We start from the raw sequence: 16001 nt of genomic DNA on the forward strand, positions 1-16001 counted from the left end.
CTGTACAGAGGACCGACCTGATATATTTTTGTAGAAATGGAGTGACTTTGTTTCTGGACATCTTTACTTAAGTAAAAATAACATATTTAGCATGACTAAATAACATATTTAGCTTTTTAGCATGACTTACTGTAGGACAAATGATCTGATCAACATACTTATTATCCATTGTTTACTGTTCAACTTGAGGGATACAGCAAACAAAAACTGAAATTATGATTCTTTAATAAGTAGTTGTAATACATTTTTAAGTGAACGTCACAGCCTAATACAACATAGACTGGGTGGAATTAAAATGGTACGTCTAACTAAGCTGGAGCAGTGTCTTTAGCTTTCACAGTCAGTGTTTGAACCCTGGTTAAACATGTTTGGGGTGGTGGATGAGAGGGGGAAGGTAGGGTCTTGCAGGCTTTCCATTTACTACTGTTCATTAACATCTGTGGCTTTCCAGCTCTTGGGTAAGTACAGTGCCCTCTGCTGCCTTTTACGGAAATGGCAAGTTGGTTAAGTATTTTTAATGAGAAAATTGGAAAACTACTCTTCCCTTTTAAACATCTTTTTGTTGGTTATCATTTGAACAAGAAGTATACTATTCTTTTAGCTGATATTAGTGACCAGCTGCACCTGCATTGGTAAATTTTCCTTCTACTTTTGAATGCCTGTATTTATCTTACTGAAGTCCAAATGCAAGAGGGAGAAGAAAGAATATATGTGTACAAAATTATACACGCGCTCTCTCTCTCTCAATCTCTTTTTATACAGAGAATGTTTCTAGGTCTTTAATCTTATGTTTCTTTGTATACATTTTTCATTACTGAAATAAGTAGTACAAAATCGGCGTGTCTACAAGTAAGGAAAAAACTGTCGGGAAGAATAAAATCCATCTGCCAACAAGGCAGTAGTCTCAACCTCCGTCAAGATAATTAAGCTGCTATTGACAAGCATATGGTTTTGGTTACAGATTCAGCACATGTACCGCTGTGCTAGAGTTCAAGGCCTTGACACCAGTGAGGGGCTGCTTCTCTTTGGAAAAGAGCACTTCTATGTCATTGATGGATTTACAATGACAGTCACCAGGGAGATACGGGATATTGAAACACTGCCTCCAAAGTGAGTAGATTAATGAAGAGTTTAGCAGTCTTGAGTGCTGGATGAGAAATACTTTATGCAAGTGTGAAGACTAGAACTATTATGTCAAGCTTAGGAAGGCACAGGAATTGAGCCTACCTCCATTCTTATGGCTTGATAAACCCAGAATTCTACACAAACCTGTTTAGTTCCAAAACTTGTTTTCTTCAGAACACTAATATCATGGTCATGATTTTGGCAAAATATTAAGATAACCTTTGAGGAAACATTTTAGACTTTTCCATTCATGCAGTAGAGAGGCTTTTACTTTATAATTACTTTGTAGCTTGAGCCTTGCCTTGATTTAACACAGTCTTTATTTATTGGTGAACATAATATTCACCTTTTTTTGGTTACTTACAGCATGCATGAGCCAATTATACCAAGGGGAGCAAGACAGGGTCCAAGCCAACTCAAAAGAACGTGCAGCATTTTTGCATATGAAGATATCAAGGAAGTACATAAAAGGAGATATCTGTTACAGGTAACTTGTTTTATTTGGGATGAGAAGCAGGTGGAGAGATTTTAGCCACAGTCCCACTGTACTTTGCAGAAAAAGTGTCATCTTAAAAAAATAGAAACTTTCATTTCTACAACTGTACTCAGTCCTTTAGGAAATGAGGCTACTTAGTGCACCAAAATATGTATTGAGATGCCCAACATTAGACAACTATGTTTGAAAAGTTTAGCTCCACTGTATTGGAGGACAGTGAATTCCATTGTTCTGGAGGTAGACTAACAGTGCTGGGTGGGGGCATTTTTAAGGTGCATGTGTCATCAGCGTTTTTCTATGGCTAAACTGATGTCAACCGTGAATGAAGAAATTTCTGAACTTAAAAGGACAGGCTAGTGCATTACTATATATTTTTTTAACAACATCTTTATAATAAGATTTTTCTCCCATCTTCCACCCACCATCCACCCTAGCCGATTGCTGTTGAAGTTTTCTCAGGAGATGGACGGAACTATCTTCTTGCTTTCCAAAAAGGAGTTAGAAATAAAGTCTATCAAAGGTATTGCAAGATGACTTGAATTGCTGTGATGTAAACTGCATGTTACTGGTAGTGTGGATATAAAAAATACATGTTTGGGCCATATTTCAAATCAGTTCCTGATAGAAATATTAAAATTAGTATAAGTTCCATGGAAAGGCTTCCATGCTCCACTAAAACACAATGGAATATATTTCTATACAAGACATAGCAAAGCCTGAAAATACTATGTTTTGGACACTGAAAGGAAATTGCGCTAGTTAATTGATAGTAGCCCTTGATTCGTATGAGCTGATTTTTGTTGTATGACACCTAATATATTGCAGGGATGTGGGCATTGGCACTACTTGAATATATTCATTGAGGTTTGCTGCAAATCTTATACATAGTACACGTAGCATAGGTATACCTGTTATGTTCGGCAGGTATTTTCTCAAAGTGTTGGCTGAAGGCCTTCTCTGTTATAAGTGAAAAGCCTGGGTTTGGATCATGCTCAAGTGGTGTGGGTATGTTCCATGGATTATATTTTCAAGGTGCAAGGTAACACAAGATTTTATGGCCCAGAGGGATCCACCAAACCCTTAGTGAAGGCAGCTGTGCATACAAGTAAAATTAGAGTTTGCCCATGGTTTAAAAAGTGAGATTTCAAGAGTAAGCAAGAGTCCCTGGGCTACCTAGATATCCTAAGTCCATGACTAATGAAAGCAACCATTTCTTAGCAAAGGCAGTTCATGGTTGAATGAAAACTTGAGTATTCATCCTTTTCTGTTTCTAAAATCTTCCCATCTTAAGAAGTAAAGTAGCTTTAGTACGTCTTTAGTAGGTAGAGAGCTAATCCACCGCTTTGCTCCCATCACATTTCTAGAGTAGAAAGCAAATGTTCTGTCTACTAGAATTTCCCAATAAATATCAATAGATACATTTTGCAACAATGATTCAATTTCTCTTAATTCATCTGTTTGGCCTCTAAGCAGCCCAGCCTTCGAAGTCTTCCAAACTCACAAATTCTAGGTAGCTTTGGGTTCCTAGGGCTGCTTGCCAGGCTAAAACTAAAACTCTGTTTTGCAGATAATTTCAAACTGATTGGCTTCACAATGAAATATGATTTCAAAATACCAAAATTTTCTACAAATGGAATATCTTTCCTCCTCTCACATTTTGTATAGGCAATCTAGGAGATGAGATTGGTAAGACAAGACCTACCCACGACAAAGCCATGCTGGCTTTCATTCAGAATCTTACCTTCTGCAAGTGTATCGCACACAGTTTCTTTAATGAGCTTTTCCAGGTTTTTTCCTGGGATGGAGGTTAGGCAGATTGGCCTATAGTTGCCTGGGTTCTCCCTCTTCCCCTTCTTGAAGATGGGCACAATGTTGGACCTCTTCCAGTTCCCTTGTGTGCCACAAATTCTGAAAGAGTTTTGCCAGGGGTTCCATAATGACCTCAGCCAACTCCTTCAGCACTCTTGGATGGAGTCCATCTAGTCCTGCTGACTTATAAATGTCTAGTATTTCTAATTGGTATCGCACCCACTCAGCATCCATAGTGGGGAGGCTGTCATATAAGGCATGTCCCCTATGAGCCTTATATTGCTTGACTTCCCCATGGTCTGGTGAAATACTGAAGCAAAGTAGGCTTTCAGGAGTTCAGTTTTTTCCTGAATGTTGGTTACCAGCTGTCCTGAGGTGTTAAGCAGGGGCCCACACTTCCATTTGTTTTCCTTCTGCTGCCTACATGTCTAAAGAAGGACTTCTTATCGTCCTCAGCTCCCATAGCTAACCTAAATTCTGTCACCGCCTTGGCTTTCCTAATCATTTCCCTACAAGTGCTGGCCACTGTTGTATAGTCCTCCTCAAGGACCATCCCTAGCTTCCACTGTGTGTACACCTCTTTTTTCTTTTTTAAGAGGACTGCAATGTCCATATTAAGTCAGGAGGGCTTCCCAGCCCTTCTGTTGTCTTTCCTCTTTGCAGGAACAGTTTTCTTATGTGCTTTGAGAATTGTATCCTTGAGCAACAACCCCATTTGCCTTGCCTTCCTGGTCCTATGTCATCTGCCCTACTAATGCTCTGACCCTGTCAGAGTCAGCATTTTTGAAGTCCAGGACTTCAATCCTGCTGGTTGATTTATCAGCCTTGCAGCAGACGGTGAACTTTGATAATTTCATGGTTGCTGTCACCCAGGTTACTCTCTATGTTCAAGCCACACACCACATCATCTCCCTTGGCCAAGACCAAGTCTAGGAGAGCATTACCTCTGGTTGGCCCTTGCACTTCCTGGGTCAGGAAGAGCTCCTTGATCACAGTCACAAAGCTGCATGAATGATCTGACCTAGCCAAGTGTTCCTCCTAATCTATGTCCAGGTAATTGAAGTCACCCATGACAACCAGGTCTCTTGCACATGCGGCCTGTGAGTTCTCAAGCAGAATTCTTCATAATGCTCAGTTTGTTCCCCTTGAACAGGCCTCCTGCTGAACTTCACCTTTATCTCTTCTCTCTGTCACTATCTCAGAAGGGCAAGGTGTCCTTCAACTGAGAGTCATCGTAGGAGCCATGGAAGGGCCTTCTTAAACAACTGCCCCAGTCCACCGACTAGCAGCCTAACCATCGACACATTCAGGCCTCTCCAATCCCCTGTGACAAAAATCCTTAAGGGACATTCCCACAGGAGCACAGGACCTATCCGTGCCACCACTTTAGAGTCCTGGAGCCAGATTCTCCTCGCTTTGTGGTCTTGTCTGTATGTTTTGTTAATCCACCCTCATCAGTCAAAAAAAAGCAAAAATTTACAGTATTTGTCCATGTTTAAGTGGATATAATCACTTCCTGTGAAGACATTCTTGCCTTGTTTCTGTAAGATGATGATGTTTACCTGCACAATGGGTGAACAGGTCTCCCCCCCGTATTATTCGAACTAAGAAAAAATAGGAGGAAGAGGTCAGGCCAGCTTCAACCTCTAAGGGATCTATGCAGGTCAGTAAAGAAAATTAATTTCAGGAGGGAGGATCCAGGTTCTACTGCCCCTGATTTCTCCATAAGACCTCCAGTGTTGGTAGATCTGGCAGAAGCTCATCTCTGTGTTCTAGTCAGGTTCTGTTAATCATGTTGCCAGGTCCCACAAAGGGATCACCAAATACAAATAAACACTTTGTAAATACAAAGTGTTACATTTCAGTATGTTCTCTGACTCTTGCGTATTCACAAACCATTGATAGTGGTAATGGTTCAATTGAGAAGTTCAGGGCCTCATCTCTGACAGTTTTTAAGTAATATACTCATCAGAACGTCATCTCTAGGGAGCTCACAGGAAGCCATCCAGAGAGCCCCTCCCCTTCCATGACTGATGGAGACAAGCTAATGATAAATCTGAGCTTCAAATCAAGAGAAAATTCAGTCCCAGATAAGAAATCAGGTAACAAATGTCTGATGGAAAGCCCAAGAACCAGCAGGAGATACTGCATATGTGGTAATGCTACCACAAGAGATTTAAATGTTAAACATGAGATTTAAATATATGACATTTATTCATGAAGATTAAGGGGATGGGAGGACTTGTTATTTTTCTTTAAAGAGCTTACATGTTTGCTTGGTAACAAGTTGCCACTTACGCTTAATTTTTGTTACGGTTTCTCTCAAAAGCATGCAGGGAATAGAAACAATTTTATTCTCCTTCTATTAATGATACAGGTTTTTGGCTGTGGTCCCATCTTTAACTGACAGTTCAGAATCTGTCTCCGGGCAGAGACCAAACACCAGTGTAGAACAAGGGTAAGTGGTTCTCTTCCTCAAAATCAATTGCTCACACTGTCAAAGGATAAAGGTGTATGTTAAAGTATTTCTAGAGCAATTCGTTTCCTTAGTGCAAAACTATACCTCCTTATGTCTGCAAGAGAATTGAAATTGCTGGTTATGAGCTGATCTTTGTAAAACCTAATAAAAGTGAGAATTTCTGTTCTCTTTTGATAAATGAACATTTGTTAATTTATCTGGACTTTTGTTAAGTTATCAAAGGACTTCAAGAAGCCTTTGTCTTGGTCTCCCATGATGTCCTCACGACCAAGCTGGGGCACTGTGGCCTTGACCAGTTCACGGTCTGCTACCTGGGGAACTGGCTCTGGGGTCAGACCCAAAGGGTACTAATTGATGGGAACAAATCAATGTAGCATAAGGTTACCAGTGGAGTCCCCCAAGGCTCAGTGCTCGGGCCAGTACTCTTCAATATCTTTGTTAATCTGGATTTGGGCATCAGATGCAGACTGGCAAAGTTCGCGGACCACACCAAACTATGGGAGAAGGTGGTCATGCTGGAGGACAGTTTGGGGATACAGGCCATCCTGGACACGCTTGCAAAGTGGGCCGACCGAAATCTGATGGCATTCAACATAGAGAAATGCAGGATACTCCACCTTGGGAGAAAAAACCAGCATCATACTTATAGGGTCAGCTGTGCTACACTCGCTAGCACTGTGACCGAGGGAGACTTGAGGGTCTTGACTGACCACAGGATGAATATGAGCCACCAATGCGATGTCATGGCCAGCAAAGCAAACCAAATTCTGACATGCGTCCACCGATGCATCTCAAGCAAAACCAGGGATGTCATCCTCACACTTTACTCGGCCTTAGTGAGGCCGCAACTGGAGTACTGCATCCAGTTTTCGGTCCTCCACTTCAGGAGGGATGTGGATAAGCTCGAAAGAGTCCAGAAGGGCAAGAGGAGAGCCACCCGTATGATCAAAGGCCAAGAGAGCAAGCCTTAGGAGAGGCTGAGGGACATGAAACTCTTCAGCCTGGCAAGAAGAAGGCTCAGGTGGGACTTGGTGGTTGCCTATAAATATGTAAGTACATCAGGATCTGGGAGAACAGTTGTTCACCAGGGCTCCCCAAGGGATAACTAGGTCTAACGGCCACAAACTTCTAGAAGGCTGATTCAGACTCGCTTATAAGGAAACACTTCTTTACAGTTGGAGTGTCCAGGGTCTGGAACAGACTCCTCCAAGAGGTGGTACAAGCACCTACTCTGGACTCAAAAGGCACTTGGATGTTTATCTTGCTTGGATCATTTGATCCCTGCAGACTTCCTGCCTCTGGCAGTGGGGCTGGACTCAATGATCTCATGAGGTCCCTTCCATCCCTAATGTCTGTGAAATCTATGAACTCCAGTTATCCTTAATTTAAAATACTGTTGACATGCTGCCTATTTAAGTACAAAAGTAATACATCCTATATGAATTAATGTTATCACCAAATTATTTAATTGCAGGTCAAAATGGAGAAATTATTCTAATCATAATGCTTAAAGTTTGGCTATTATCTTTGTACCAAAATATTACTGCTAAAGAGGAAAATACTGACTGACATATCCTTCTTCCCATTAGGTCTGGCTTGCTTAGCACTTTAGTGGGAGAAAAATCTGTGACACAAAGATGGGAAGTAAGTATGAGAATTTTGTTGCTTGTGTGTATTGTGGGAGCATCCAAAATTATTTTTATATAGTAAAAGGCTGTTTAAATAAAATGTACGGTCATGTTCAGCAAGTTGGAAAATATTCTATGGCATAACATTCATCTTGGCAGCAAATTGCTTTTTAAGATTTTCTGTTTAGTCCAGAATACATTAGAACACAAGACTTGCACTATTTAAAATGAGACACAAAAGAGTACAGTGAGCCTCAGAGATGAGACTAATATTTATATTAATCTGACATGTTATGATTTGCATCTGGTTAGTAAAGGTCTGTCAGTTTAAATGTTTGAATATTCTAAAGTGAACCAAAACACTATTATTTATTCTTCTTAAGAGAGGAGAAATCAGTAATTTCCAGTACCTGATGCACTTGAACACTCTGGCTGGCAGATCCTATAATGATCTCATGCAGTATCCTGTCTTCCCTTGGATCCTTGCAGACTATGATTCAGAGGTAAATGTAACATCTTGTCTATGTAAAGCTAATGTTGTATTTGTTCATTTTGAAGGTTTGATAATGTTACAGCTGGTTTACATTTCCACAGTGAAGCTAAGGCCTTTCCAGTTTTCCAAATGATTGATTTCAGTTTCCAATGCTATGGTATATATCCTTCCACTCTGTGGGCTATTTAAGACTCAAGTTCTACAGTGAGACCTGTGCAGGCGCATTCTGATACCTGTGCAAAACTGCTGAAGTTTCCAGGGATCTTCCCCTGCCCATACAGAACTGGTTGGGAATATTAGACCATGGTCTTGCATGGTAACCTTATTATTAACACAGACATGAAAGCAGTAATGCTTTGTATTTGTTTCTTATAAATCTCTGCATTATTTCCCCAAAATGGTTCCCAGTGAATGTTAGCCCATAAACACTTTTATTTGGGACATGATGTCAAAGCTGCCAGGATTCTTGGCCCCAAGGTTGTGAATGTGATGGATTTGATTTTTGTAAATGGAAATGGTATTATTAGTGTTAGCCTGAACAATACCTCCTGGCAGCCATTCTGTGGAATAGATTGCATTGGCTGGCAGCTGAAGAATGGAGATAAGGAACTGTCCGGATGACTTGCAGCTAAGGGTACTTTTGTAGGAAATAAGGCAAAATGCCTATCCCTTGCCAGCATATCATAAAAGGCATCCTCTTAAATCAGACTGAATTAAAAAAAAAAAAAAAAGCCTTACTAACTGGTTGATCTGAATAATTCCTTTTGCTTTCAAAATTAGACCTGGGAAGAAAATCAATACCATGTCGCCTATAAGGATGTTCCCACTGGTGCCAAGTGCTTTTACAAATGTGTCTGAGTTTTTATTTTTAAAGGAACTGGATCTTACAAATCCAAAGACATTCAGAAATCTGGCCAAACCAATGGGAGCACAGACAGATGAAAGACTGGCTCAGTACAAGAAGAGATACAAAGATTGGGAAGATCCTAATGGTAAGTGACTATACAAGTGCAGAACTTGGAGAGCACAGGTGACTGGGTTTACTTCTCTTCCTAGAAGACCTCCCTTTAGACCTTTTGCATAGACGTATACCAAACCCTATGGGCGCTTCCAGATGAATGCGCACATGCCTCTTGCAGCGTTTCAAACCCCTTTGAGATGCCACAAGAGGCAGGTGCAGGAGCCAAAAACTGTTCCCCATGCTGCAAATTTGCAGCGCAGGGGAAAAATTAGACCCCTGGATATCCAGGGGTCAAACAATACCCTGGGGGAAAAGAATGGGGCAGGTCGGTTTACCACAGCTAGCCAGAGCATATCTATGGCTGACCCTTACCCCACTGCTGAAGCAGGGAGCATTGCAAGGTGCAGGGACCTGGACCCAGCTTGTCAGGTAAGTAGGGGGTTGGAGGCTGGAAGAGATTTTTCAGAAATTCACACAATCGAATCAGCAACCAAAGCTTTGCAGTGCCCTACTGGCCACAGGCTCTAGCTCCCCCTGGCTGCAGATCCGGGAGAAGCCAGGCAGGGTTATTTTGCCCCAAGCGGCACAATTTACTCCACAACAAAGTGCGTGTCTGGGCACATGCGCTGAGGCAAAAAGCCCCCAGCTCAAATTTGCACTGCTTCTATTTGAGCTGCTGCAAGCGCCGGTTCTTGCATGTGTGGATGTGCCCTATGAGGAGAACACAAATGGCGGAATGAGTTTGTGATATGACTGCTTCATACCAGTGCCCATTTTTAAAAGAAGCCATAAAATAGATGCAAGGCCCCCACTGAGGAATGCCCCCGGCATAGAAGGGCTCCTGACAGGCAGTACTGGCATATAATCCTCCTGGCATCTTCCCCCCAGGGTAACCCTGGCATCGGAGGATGTCAAAGGCTTGGTTATCTCTGGGCCCCAGCTGTATGCACTGCTATATAGGAACCATCATAGCTACAGCCCCAAGTTAAGGTTTCTGTAACTTGCTGCTGCTGTAATGTGAGGCCAGCCCATCTGCCCCAAGACTGGAAGGTATAATCCTCTCCCTCTGTAGGCGCCTATACCCATGCACATGTATCACTTCCCCACTGGGTTTCTATGGTATTTGTATAACAGTGTTAAAAAGATAGTACTTGAAAAGAGAAACATGAGTCAGTCCATCAAGGATATAGAGAATACTACATTAAGAAACCCTGGTTGCTTCCAAAAATAATAAAATGTAGAGTAAAATATAGCATTTGAAAAAAAACAACCCTTTTCATAATATAAAGCACCGTTAAAAATGGACCACCTACCTACCCTCCTGTTCTCAATCACATAATTCCTATGTAAAACTATGACGCTTGAATGGAAAAACATATTAGGAAAGTGGTGTATTTTGAGTAGTTTTAATGTAGTCTGCAAATGAAATTTCATCACATGACTAGCCTGTTCTTCGAAGAGTGTCGTTTGAGATCTGCTGAAATAAAATCAGTAGTGCTGAGAAATAGAAAACATTGTTTGTGTAGACTTTTCTCCAGCCTTTTCCTTCCACTTCCCAGCGTATATATTTAAGTAATCACCGTATCTTTCATGTGAAGAGCACAATAAATGTGGTAAAAAATCCTTCATGTTATATAACAACTTATTAATGGAATTGAACAACAGAAAAGAAATTATTCAATGCTAAGAGTGGAGTCTGTGCATGAGCCAAAGCTGCTGTGATGCAACATGCTTTCACAATTATATGCTTTTACCATATGGCCCAAGGCTTCAAATGCATATTTACCTGTTATGTTAGTAGGTCACTGAAGTTTTAAAACTGTTGCTGTAAAATTATTGTGCTGCCTGACACCAGCAAGTGGCAAAGAATTGCACCCTTCAACATCCCACCACAGCTGTATGAATATATTTATACAGATGGTTACTTGTTTTAGATGGTTTAAACTAAAGTCTCTCCAAAATGTGTAGTCAACAGTTCTGAGAAATATTTGGGCATGGAGCCCAAATCTTCCATTACAGAAGAGGTTAAAAGTGAAAGTGCTCCTTCAGCAAGTCTGTTTTGGAATGTTTCAGTAGTAATTACTAAATGTATTGCTGGGCAAAAGACTACTGAGTGATAAGGAGTGGATTGCTGCCAAAAATTTAAGTGGCTGCAATTTCACTTCATAAAGTTTGAATAGTTCCACAAATGTGAAAGTTATTAGGACCAACTGCAGATGTGTTCAGAGTGCAACACTTATCCCTGCCTGCCACCTCTTAAACTTATTACATTTTTAATTTAGCATAGATTTTACCATGAACATTTCCTCTTTGTTTCCTCTTCATTTATGACTTATGCCTTTCTTCGACAGGAGAAACTCCAGCATATCATTATGGGACTCATTATTCATCTGCCATGATAGTGGCTTCCTATCTTGTCCGAATGGAGCCCTTTACACAGATATTCTTAAGGTTACAGGTATATTGTAAAACTCATTTTTTCCGTGTTTCTTGCCTGTTTTAAATTTGAAATTGAAGTAGAAATGTGATTAATCAAGTAACTTTATTCTCACCAAGTTCTTGGCAGAGGAAAAAAAAAACTATAGTTGCATAATGTTCTTGATGATCATTATTAGTGTTCCAGAAAAGCTGAGTTGTTATGGGCAGGATATGCCATTCCTCAAATGGAAAACAAGCATCTCAAAAATGTCTGTGGCACCAAACCTCAGCAGACACAAAACAAATTTTTACAGTGAACTGGTGTCCCAAAATCTGCTTTGTTCGTCTATTGATGATAGTATGCATCAGTTTCTCTGTGATTTTTCAAGTGTTGAAGGGTTAATCTGTTAAACTGATGTGTCGGGTAAAGAGCTAATTTAGTAATAAGTGTAGTATTAACCAAACATTTCTGTAGTCTGGAATTTTTTGACAGCTCGAGAATTAATTGGGTTCACAGTGCTAAATTTTAAATATTGTCTTAGCTGGAAACCATTGGGTGAGAACACTTATTTTCTTTGGGACAGCATTTCAACCAAAAAGGCTAATATTTGGAATAGGGCTAGAATACTGTTCTTTAAAAAGTTCCATCAATGTATGTTTCAATGCTTTCCATTCCTCATTATTACAAAAAAAAAAAATTAAGTTATAAGCCACTTCTCGAGGAAGGCATAACTTAAAAGCCCCTTTTGTTGAAGAAAGAATTGTGTTTACCATTTCAATAATAAAATGAAATGGCTAATCAGTTTCCACTATGCTTTTATAGATCTTGGCCAAATGTGCTATGCTTAGAGATGTTCTAATATAAAGATGCTTCTCATTTCATTCCACAGGGTGGCCACTTTGACCTGGCTGATAGAATGTTTCACAGTGTGCGTGAAGCCTGGTATTCAGCATCAAAGCACAACATGGCGGATGTAAAGGAGCTCATCCCAGAATTCTTTTACCTCCCGGAGTTCCTGCTCAATTCCAATAACTTTGATCTGGGTAGGCAAAAGCAACTGATAATATTTTATTGTGGATGTGAAAACAGTACAAGTCAGTCAGACATAAACATTTAGCAAAATGTGTGTAACGATTTATTTTACAGCGCAAAAAATGGCAACTGGCTGATGAGAAGTAATTCCTAATTTTTTTTTATTATTATTGGAGTTTGTATACCCCAGTGCTGTATATTTATACCATGCTGTATTGGAAAACCTGAATGGTTCAGGATACAGGAACTGTAGTTCCACAATAAGCTTAAACCTTTTGATGGTTTTCTTTTAGAAGACTAAAGCGAGATTCTGAAATGCTGAATACTAATATTAAACAGCTTAAGTAGAAACTGCATTTCCAAAGGAAGCATTTTGTTTAAAACTGATTCTAACATTCATTAAATTATGCTTTAATAGAATTTCTGTAAAGTATATTTTTATTTTTTGCCGCATAATCAATAATTGTTAACAGCTGTTTCAGCAGTAGAGCCTATTGTCTACACATGCTGTGTCTTATTTTTCAGCTTTGTATATGCATTTAACTGTGGTGACTTAGAAATCATTTTATAAAATTTATCCGAATATTTTATTCAGTGATGGCCATTAATCTTCCACTATTTTTTTTTTTTTATTCAGCTGCAGTAAAATAGAACTAAACGGTTGATGGGCTTGTCTCTGAAAGAGACAAAACTGACAAGTGTTAGGGGGTCTGTTTTGCAATAGCTTGATATTTGTCGCTACAGCATTGAATCATCTTTTTTTCCTGGAACTTACGTGGCAAACTAAATAGTAATAGCAGAGCTGACAAATCCTCCTACCTTTTTAAAAATAACAGACTGGCTGAAGCAAAAAAACCCTTTGTTCAGGCTTCCAGGCTCTTGGGAAATTCTCCAATCCCAAATTCGTGCACAGAAACGTAGTAACTGTTATACCTGTCTAGATGTATGGTCCATTTAGTTTGACAGTAGCCAGTTCCCAAGGCTTTGCAAGTAGGCTTAAGAAACTCTAATAGGGTAATCATTGGCAGAGTTCCTTTTTAACCTCTATTGAAGGTTAGCTTATGCTCTCAAAGTCTTGTTTGTATCCTTTTATATTGTCTTTCTAATAAAATTAAAACCCCAGTGAGAAAAAGATTGAAGGTCCAGTTCTGTAATCTTAATTGATGTTTAATAGCACTTACAACCCCATGAACTTAGGATAGGGCTTTGTAGCACTTCTCGAATTAAGCAAGGTGGTGGGGGGGTGTCAGAATCAAGCCTGTTGCAAACTGTTCAGTTACTCTCACAGGTAACCCCATATCTGTAAATATATACCAGGATATGCTACGTTACCCTACTTACTCAATTCCAAGGCAAGTTGCCTCTCATTCATTATGGGGAAAACAAAGCTTCATCATAGAACCAAGTATTGGTATAATTGTCTTCTTGGTAAAGGCTCTTGAAAAATCAGTCCTATAAACAGTGAGTCATTGCAGCTGTTGGGGGTGGGGGGCTATGTTTGTTTTTTTGTTTTTTGTTGTGGTAGTGGTGGTGTTGAGACTGCATTTCTAGATTTAAAAAATTCAATGTATTTTGTAGGTTGCAAGCAAAATGGCACCAAGCTTGGAGATGTGATACTGCCCCCATGGGCAAAGGGAGATCCTCGTGAATTTATCAGAGTTCATCGTGAGGTAATGGTCATTTTAACAGCAGCTATGGAAAGCTTATTTGGACTTAAACCCAAATCTAGCAGATTCAGTGTGATCTACATGCAGTCCTTTTATAATGACCATTCTGTTTGCCTGTGAGAGAGACCTTGTTTTTTCCATGGGGTGTCAAACAAGTGGCTGCTTCTCTCTGGTAACCGTAGGCTGAGGCAGCAACGGAGAGAACATTTGTGCCACTTTTCACTTAAACAGGTCACCTATATTCTGTGATTTTTATCCATCAGTCAGGTAATGCATTCAGTCAGTGACTGACCTGCTCACTTTTAATGTATATATCTGAATTGCAGGCTTTGGAATGTGATTTTGTGAGTGCTCACCTGCATGAATGGATTGACTTAATCTTTGGGTATAAACAGCAAGGCCCTGCTGCAGTAGAAGCTGTAAACGTCTTCCATCATCTCTTTTATGAGGGGCAAGTGGACATATACAACATAAATGACCCATTAAAAGAGACAGCTACGATAGGATTCATTAATAATTTTGGACAGATACCCAAACAGGTAAGGATGTTCTTTAACTTATTGCAACTACTTGCAACATGTCCAGATCCAAATGTTTTGACTGGAACTGCTGTCTTGCATCAAAATATTTAAGGTATTTAATGCACGTCTGCTCATTTTACCTGTGGCATTGAATGGTGCCTTTGGGATTCATAAGTTTATTTCTACAAGTGAGAAGATTAGCTCTGTGGATGCAGGGAGAGCAGTGAACATGATGTACCTTGATTTTAGCAAGACATTTGATACAGTCTCTCACAACATTCTTGCAAGTGAGCTAAGGAATATGGGTTGAATGAATGGACTCAAACTAGCTAAATTGTCAGGTTCAAAGGGTATTAGTAGTTCAATGTCTTGTTGGCAGCCAGTATCAAGTAAAGGGCCCCTGTGCCTGGTTTTGTTCAATATCTTCCATTAGTGACCTGGAAGATGGGGTGGATTGCACCCTCAGCAAGTTTGCAGATGACACCAAGGTCTGCGGAATAGTAGGTATGCTGGAAGGTAGGGGTAGGATTCAGAGAGACCTCGACAAAGTCTAGGATTGTACCAAAGAAATCTCATGAAGTTCAATAAGGACAAGTGCAAAGTCCTGCACTTAGGATGGAACAGTCCCATGCACCGGGTACAGGCTAGGGACCAAATGACTAAGCAGCAGCTTTGCAGAAAAGGACCTGGGCGTTACAATGGACACTAAGCTTAATATGATCCAAAAGTGTGCCCTTGTTGCCAAGAAGGCTAACAGCATACTGGGCTGCATTAGTAGAAGCATTGCCAGTAGATAGAGGGAAATGATTCTTCCCCTCTATTTGGCACTGGTGAGGCCACATCTGGAGTATTATGTCCAGTTTTTGGTCCCTCCACTATAGAAAGGATGTGGACACATTGAAGAAAGTCCAGCAGAGGGCAGTGAAAATGGTGAGGGACTGTGGCAGGAAGCCACCTTTGTTTCTCCCCAAAATCTCTGCCCTGTAACAATTTGATTAGGATGGGCCCAGCAGAGGAGAGACACTTTTACCCTATCTCTTTAGGTAACCTGAGCTGGCTACATTCCTGAGGGAGGGGGGAAACCTGCTCCCTCTGCCTATGTTACTGGTATCAGCTACCTGGGTGAGGGGCTTCTACCTGGTGGGCTAGAGTCAGCCTGGCAACTAGTGATGTATTTCAAATTGATTGGCCGACAGCCAACAGGTGCTGGCCTCCATTGGACCAGGTGAACGAGGTCACGGGGCTATATAAGGTAAGACTGCCCAGGAGGAGGGGTCAACAGCCATGCGGGGGACTCAGACTTAGAGAGCAGTTTACCGTCTAAAACTGGCTCTCTCCCCCATAACTCATGAGCTAGGAACAGCCTGCCTC

General features: G+C 40.6%; 1 protein-coding gene across 1 annotated transcript in view; it reads left to right on the forward strand.

Moving 5' to 3' along the window:
- The window catches only part of WDFY3 (WD repeat and FYVE domain containing 3), a 258223-nt gene that overhangs the window by 218348 nt on the left and 23874 nt on the right, over positions 1–16001 (forward strand). Inside the window, exons 44-54 of the mRNA XM_019525884.1 lie at positions 962–1110; positions 1492–1612; positions 2056–2141; positions 5808–5888; positions 7499–7553; positions 7921–8040; positions 8905–9022; positions 11343–11449; positions 12300–12453; positions 14021–14112; positions 14436–14648. Coding sequence (XP_019381429.1) covers positions 962–1110; positions 1492–1612; positions 2056–2141; positions 5808–5888; positions 7499–7553; positions 7921–8040; positions 8905–9022; positions 11343–11449; positions 12300–12453; positions 14021–14112; positions 14436–14648 — 1296 coding nt within the window. The remainder of the gene's footprint in view (positions 1–961; positions 1111–1491; positions 1613–2055; positions 2142–5807; positions 5889–7498; positions 7554–7920; positions 8041–8904; positions 9023–11342; positions 11450–12299; positions 12454–14020; positions 14113–14435; positions 14649–16001) is intronic.

Source organism: Gavialis gangeticus, unplaced genomic scaffold (genome assembly GCF_001723915.1).
Source record: "Gavialis gangeticus isolate Ggan-Ray unplaced genomic scaffold, GavGan_comp1, whole genome shotgun sequence".
NCBI lineage: Eukaryota > Metazoa > Chordata > Crocodylia > Gavialidae > Gavialis > Gavialis gangeticus.